The sequence below is a fragment of the Rana temporaria genome, chromosome 3 (genome assembly GCF_905171775.1).
Source record: "Rana temporaria chromosome 3, aRanTem1.1, whole genome shotgun sequence".
In the NCBI taxonomy this organism is placed as follows: domain Eukaryota; kingdom Metazoa; phylum Chordata; class Amphibia; order Anura; family Ranidae; genus Rana; species Rana temporaria.
In genome coordinates, this window is record NC_053491.1 from 489073511 (window position 1) to 489081069 (window position 7559).

The 7559-nt window shown below is 46.0% G+C and overlaps 1 protein-coding gene across 1 annotated transcript; it reads right to left on the reverse strand.

Moving 5' to 3' along the window:
• Positions 1–275: 275 nt before the first annotated feature.
• Positions 276–1844, reverse strand: LOC120930811 (tripartite motif-containing protein 14-like). The gene is made up of 2 exons (XM_040341988.1): positions 1092–1844; positions 276–803 (listed from the first exon to the last, which is right to left on the reverse strand). Exons 1-2 carry the CDS (start codon positions 1842–1844, stop codon positions 276–278), a joined length of 1281 nt encoding a protein of 426 aa, XP_040197922.1.
• Between the last annotated feature and the right edge of the window lie 5715 nt (positions 1845–7559).

Genomic DNA, 7559 nt, shown 5'->3' on the forward strand with positions numbered 1-7559 from the left:
CGATTGCCTCTCGGGGGATCAGGAAGGAATTTTTTCCCCTGCTGTAGCAAATTGGATCATGCTCTGCTGGGTTTTTTTTGCCTTCCTCTGGATCAACTGTGGGTATAGAGTTGGGTGTATAGGATTGTACTGTGTTTTTTTTTTTTTTTTTTGTGGTTGAACTGGATGGACTTGTGTCTTTTTTCAACCTGACTAACTATGTAACTAACTATGTAACCAATCCCACCCTTCCTGCCTGTGATGTCACCAGACTCTGGGAGGAGCTTTCACATCTCCTAATTCCCTCCACATATCTTTATACAACCTTTACATAAACATAACCCAGCATGAAGGGGCTCAGTGAAGGTGGTGGTGAAGGTGTGGAGGTGTCGGATTGGATCACACAGATCATAAAAGGAGATTCGCCCAGCCTCATAATCCAGATCTATCCTGACTCTCTTACTGGAGACATTGGCAGGTAAGGGGGTCTCTTTGCTGTCATGTCTCACAAAATGCCGACTACCAGATCTGAGAAAACCCCAGGACTTGTTATTCTTTCCTATTCCTGCCTGCAAAATGTTCCTGTCCATACTGGGGTAACACATCCCGACCCTCCAGAATAGCGATCCCCCGACATCCACATCCCAGTAATGTCTCCCTGAGGAGAAACTCTGACTGCTCAACACCTGAGGATAATCTGTAAATCTCTCTGGTGTTTCTGGGCGCTTCTGGTTCCTATCTGACCAGGATAACATTTTCCTGTCATCTGATATATGAAGCTTATTACCAGCTGTGTTTACATCCAGTAATATGTCTGCAGCTCCCTGTATATAGAAGTCTACATTTATCCCTCTTATTATATCAGATAATGTGTGTAATGTGTGTGATATCCCAGCCACATCCAGACCCCCTCCATCATGGAGGAGCTTCTCATGTCTCTCTCTGTCCTCATTATCTACATCCTCAGTATCACACAAGTAACCTGTGTCTGATTCCTGTAAGACAGTCAGTGGATCCGTCATGTTACACAGCTCCTCAATGTGACGCAACTTCCTGGACAGCTCCTCCTTCTTTATTTCCAGATCCCGGATGGAGATGGAGATCCGCTCTGCCCTCCCGGAGATTTCCCTCAGGACTCTCTTCTCCAGATCTTCCAGACGTCTCCTGAGATCTCTAAACAGGACAGTGACTCTCTCGGTGTCACCAGCTGCTTCTTCTTCTACTTTCCTCCTGTGTTCCTGCAGACTCTGGACCCTTTTCTCCGTCTCCTCTCTCTTTGTCAGAAGATATGACAGAACATACCTCAGTGTCTCCTTCTTCTTCTCAGAAGCCTCATCCAACATTTCCACCTGATGTCCTCGATGTTCTCCATCCAATCGGCAGGTCACACAAATACAGGTACCATCCTCAGTGCAGTAATACTCCAGGATCTTGTTGTGGACGGAGCATTTCCTGCTCTCCATGGACAAGGTGGGGTCACATAAGATGTGTTCTGGGGACTTTTTGTGGACTCTCAAGTGTTTATCACACAAAGAAACCTCACAGTGTAGACATGATCTAACAGCAGGTACAGGATAGTCCACACAGTAAGTACAGACGACCCCGGACTCCTCCTCATCTGTCGGAACAGACAGGCAATTCTCCACTATGTTACGCAGTGTTACATTCCTGTGCAGTACAGGACGGCTCCTGAACCTTTTTCTGCATAAAGGACAGAAGTAATCTCCAGACCCCTCTTGTGTATCCAGCACTCGATTAATACAGACCCAGCAGAAGTTGTGTCCGCATTTCAGGTTTACAGGATCTGTATAAATGTTCAGACAGACGGAACATTCCAGCTCAGCTCTTAGATCAGTAGACGCCATCGCTGACAGTAGAAGATTAAATGTCTTTGATATTCTCTGAGGTTACCTCTTGAGTAGTTTCATGGACCTTTGGACATTGCTATAAATTACAAAAACATTAATAGTTGGCTGTTTTTACAAGACATAAAGATCATAAACTTGACATTTATTTCTATAGTTAGAACCCATTCACACAGGGGTGACTCGTCAGGGGCGATAGCCGCCTGACAAGTCGCGTCCCATTCTATTCAATAGAACCATTCTAATAGGAGCGACGCAAGTCGCTCCGACTTATAGGAAGGTTCTTGTACGATATTGGGGGCGACTCGGGGCGACTTGCATTGACTTCTATACAGAAGTCATTTTGCAAGTCGCCTCTAAAGTCGTCTTCAGGTCGCCTTGCCGAGTCGCCCCCAAAGTCGTGGCGCCCCTGTGTGAATGGGCTCTAAGGGGCTAGCTGATCACACATTTGTGCCTCATGTCATCACTTGTAATGTGCTTATGGTTCAGAACAAACTTTGCTTGTTGGGGAGCAAGCCAGACATTTAGCCAAATCAGCAGAAGCCAGCTTCCTTCCCCCATGATTTATACCAAGCGCTTCAGGTCTAGTATGAGCGTTAACGTGAACACAATCCCAAAATAAGCAAAAAAACAGCATGCGGCCCCCCCTCCGATTCTATACCAGACTTTGTGGCGAGGTATGGATCTTACGGGAAAACCAGGGGTGGGCGCAGGGACACCGGCCCCTAATCTGCAAACAGGGTGCCAGACGCATGGATTTTAACGTTTTAATTTTTTGAAGCACACGATTAGAGCCCTGAGGCTTCAAAAAGGGTGGACTTAGGGCACAGAGCACTGCGCCCTGAGCCCACCCAGTTGTGTGATATTAACAAATTAATATTCATTAATGTCTTCCTGCTTCTCTTCCCGGCCAATCAGGAAGCAGGTCCTGAGACCCGATTGTCCAGGAGGGAGTCCTAAGGCCCAATTGGCTGTAAGTTCTAAGTCCCAATTGGCTGGGAGAAGAAGCAACCACCGGGACTCAGGAAGAGGCGCAGGGGGAGACACCGAAAGCCACAACCTGGATTAGGTCAATCAAGCGACAGGGCGGGGGTTATGGGTGGGTGGCAGGCTGGGTGGGGAGGGGAGTTGTATGGCTGGCTGGGTGGGGGCTGCAGGCTGTCCCCCAAGAAAATTGAGTACTAGCCGCCACTGGGGAAAACCCCAAGCAAAAATTAAGAAGAAAAATTGTGGATGTTATCCAAGCTTTCAACCTGGTAGGCCGGTAAAGTGGGGATGAGCATGCTCCCCCTCGTATGATCACACCATACCTTCTGCTCTCAATATGATGTGGATTTGCATTGCTGGATGACATGATTGACCGTGTGTATTTTTATTTACTCTTTTTGTGAATGAGTAGCGGCACTATATGGAAGAAGTAGTACTTCTGACACATGAGCTGGATTTCGATTTTGTGAGAATTACAGAAACTGATCTGACAGCTCACGTGACTGCCTTCCAACTTCTAGTGTACCGCCTGCTTTGAAGGGACATTGTAGGTTGAAAAGGGGGAGGGGTGTGCCTGTATGTCAAGTGATCATAACACTGAATGTGAAGGATTACAAGTCTAATGATCAGGTGGAGCTTTTGTGGCTGGAGCTTTAAAAGGATGAAACAAGTGGTAAATTAATAGTTGGTGTATGCCATGGGCCCTCTAACATTAAAGTGACACTAAAGGTTCGATTACATTTACATTACAAATAACAAACATATCATACTTACCTCCACTGTGCAGTTCGTTTTGCACAGAGTGGCCCCAAACATCCTCTTCTGAGGTCTCTTGGCAGCTCTCTCGGCTCCTCCCCACATCAGATAACCCCCTCCTGGATGCGCTCTCCCAAGGGGTTTACCTTGCGGGCGCACTCACGAACTCCATCAAATGGCGTCTGTCCCTTAAGTACCCCTCCCCAGAATGTACAGCAGATTGACCACGCCCCCTGAGCCACTTCTGAGCGAGAGATACCCAATACATCCAGCCTGTTGCCTTTCAAACTGTGATCTGCGGTGATAGCGACACCCACTGTCAGGGGGAAACTTGTGCAATCAGCTGAACTGAACAGAACCAACAATTTAGAATAATTAGCCTGAGCCAAAACTACTGCTCAGCAGTGGCGGCCCGTCCATAGGGGGCGCCCCCCCCCCCCTTCCTGTAGTCACAAAAAAACGGGCCCTTTAAGAATTTTTTTTTCCTTAAAATGCGCTGTGTGGAAGTGCCTATCAGAGCCAGCGGCTAGGCTTTACGAGTACAGCCCTCGTCTCCTGGATGTCTTATCCTCGGAACGCATGGGGGGGTGCATTCCTTGGATAAGACTGACGGCCGTCTCAGCCAATCAGGTTCCCCGATTCGTGGAAGGAGTAAGGTAAGTGCATTTTACAGGGCACAGCGGCGACAATGGGCACAGAGGCGACAAAGGGCACAGAGGCATCAATGGGTACAGTGGTGACAAAGGGCACAGTTTCGACAAAGGGCACAGTGGCAACAATTAAAGGGCACAGTGGCAACAATTAAAGGGCACAGTGGCAGCAATTAAAGGGCACAGTGGTGACAATGAGCACAGTGGCAACAATTAAAGGGCACAGTGACATTCAGTGGCATCAATGGGCACAGTGGTGACAATGGGCACAGTGGCAACAATTAAAGGGCACAGTGACATGCACAGTGGCAACAATGGACACAGTGGTGACAATTAAAGGGCACAGTGGTGACAATTGGCACAGTGGCGACAATTGAGGGGCACAGTGGCTGCGTTTGATGGCATGGCACAGTGGTGACAATTGATGGCACAGTGACTGTATTTGATGGAATGGCACAGTGGTGACAATTGATGGCACAGTGACTGTATTTGATGGCATGGCACAGTGGTACGAATTGATGGCATAGTGACTGCATTTGATGGCATGGCACAGTGGTGATTATTGATGGCACAGTGGCTGCGTTTGATGGCATGGCACAGTGGTGACAATTGATGGCACAGTGGCTGCATGTGATGGGCACAGTGAGGCTGCAATTTTTTTTTTCGTTTGTGCCCCCCAAAAATTGAGCACCAGCCGCCACTGCTGCTCAGGCAACTATTATTTAACATATAGCGCCCGCTCAATGGGAGCAGGGCACTACATGCATTTTGGAAGACAAGCTACATTTTTTAATAAATTTGGACTTGATATACAAGCAATGTCTTGATATAAGAGTAGTGTCATGTCATAACTGAGTATAAAAGAGAAGAGAGGAGCCTCTAAGTGTAGCAATATGGTTACATTTAACCACTTAAAAACCGCCTTACGTACAGTAACGGCGGCACTTTAAAGATGGATATCTCGGTAACGGCAGCAGCTGCTGCCACAAACGAGGTATCCATCTTTAGTGCCAACGGTCCTGTAAACGATAACGGCGGTCTCCGCGGCGGATTCGCCGCAAGATCGCCGTTATCGGGAGAGGGCCCCCCCCCCTCCCGCCGCTCTCCCGCGCCCTCCGCCGCTTACCGGAGCCGTCGGTAGCGGCGGAGGCGATCGGGTCTGTTCGGCAGCTGAGCGGGGTTACGAGTGAAGGAAAAATCTCCTTCGCCCGTCCCCATAGCTCTGCTGGGCGGAAGTGACGTCAAAACGTCAGTCCCGCCCAGCCTCTTAAAGCAACATTTTTTTTTTTGTCATTTGAAAAAATGACATTTTCAAAAAAAAAATGTTTTGCATTTAAGCCCAAATATGAGATGTGAAGTCTTTTTGACCCCAGATCTCATATTTAAGAGGACCTGTCATGCTTTTTTCTATTACAAGGGATGTTTACATTCCTTGTAATAGGAATAAAAGTAATAATTTTTTTATTTTTTTTATTTCAGTGTAAAAAATTATAAAAATAAATAAAAATAAATAAGAAAACAAAATTTTTTTTTTTTAAAACGCCCCGTCCCGACGAGCTCGCGCACAGAAGCGAACGCATACGCGAGTAGAGCCCGCATATGAAAACGGTGTTCAAACCACACAAGTGAGGTATCGCCGCGATCGTTAGAGCGAGAGCAATAATTCTAGCCCTAGACCTACTCTGTAGCTCTAAAAATGCAACCTGTAGAATTTTTTAAATGTCACCTATCGAGATTTTTAAGGGTAAAAGTTTGACGCCATGCCACGAGCGGGCGCAATTTTTAAGCGTGTCATGTTGGGTATCATTTTACTCGGCGTAACATTATCTTTCACAATATATAAAAAAAATGGGCAAAAATTATTGTTGTCTTATTTTTTAATTCAAAAAAAAGATTTTTTCCCAAAAAAAGTGCGCTTTAAGACCGCTGCGCAAATACAGTGTGACAAAAAGTATTGCAATGACTGCCATTTTATTCCCTAGGATGTCTGCTAAAAAAAATATATATAATGTTTGGGGGTTCTAATTAATTTTCTAGCAAAAAAATTGTGATTTTTACATGAAGGAGAGAAGTGCCAAAATAGGCCCGGTTGTCAAGTGGTTAATGAAGGGACAACATTTAGCAACATATTACTACACTTAGAGGCTCCTCTCTTCTCTTTTATACTCTGGAGCTCCTGCTGGATTTTGCTTCGAATCCCCTTGTGGAGGCTTCCGTTTGTGGATGGACATTTTATGGTTACACAACCAATCACATGGCTATAATCTTTTTATATGGACTATAAACTGAAGGACCTATGAATAAATGGTTGTGGAATGAATCATTTGAGTTTCCATTATTTCTTATGGGGAAATTTGCTTTGATATACAAGTGCTTTGGATTACAAGCACGTTTCTGGAACGAATTATACTCGCAATCCAAGGTTTTACTGTACTTTAAAGACATGAAACAACTGCATTTGTTAGTTCATTCCAATAGGCAACAAATTTAAAAGAACAAAAGTTAAAAGAGAAGTTTGGGAAAAAAAATTAGAAACAATCATCAATCTTTACACTAAGGCTGCATTCACAACTGAGCGTAGCGTTTTCCACGATTTTTGCGGCGTTTTTTACCGCGTTTTGGACAGGTCTAAAGGGTCACCAATGTTAAAAGCAGAAAAACGCCCAAATCGGCCTAAAAAAAGTCCCAGAACTTGTTTGAGCTTCAGGCGTTTTGGAACTTCTGGCTTTAGGCGTTTTGGAGTGGAGATGTGAACCATCTCCATAGAGAATAATAGATTTTTTCCCCTCCAGCGTTTTGTAGCTTCAGGCTTCAAACTACAAAACGGTCAGGTGTTAATGGGGTCTAAGAACTGAGTGATCAAAGACCACCGATTGCTCAAATCTCAGTATTCAGTCTGCAGTCACTGGTATTCACCACAGTCTTTCTGCTCTGCCATTCAGCACGCACTGGGCTGTGTGTGTGTGGGTGGGGGGGGGGGGGGGGTTGGCTCAGACCAGGGGCGGACTGACCATTCGGGCACACAGGCACTGAGGGCCCCATGCCACTAGGGGGCCCCATCAGGGTTGCCAGCCTCAGTAAAACCAGGGACAGTATGTAAAAATCTGTGTTTTTTTAAAAAAAATCCCAGGATTATAGCTGCCCCGCCTCTCCAGTACCTTTACAGTGTGTGTATGTGTATTCTGTGTGTGTGTGTGTGTGTATACTGTGTATGTATACTGTATGTGTGTAGCCCCATAATCTCCTATTGCCTGGGGGGCCCATAATCTCCTATTGCCAGGGGCCCCCATAATCTATTGCCTTGGGGCTCCATTATCTCCTA

Coding starts and splice junctions, on each gene's coding strand:
- LOC120930811 (XM_040341988.1), bottom strand. CDS start 1,844: ATGGCGTCTACTGATCTAAGAGCTGAGCTGGAATGTTCCGTCTGTCTG. Junction 804..1,091: donor TGAGGGAAATCTCCGGGAGG/GCAGAGCGGATC, acceptor TTCTATATACAG/GGAGCTGCAGACATATTACT.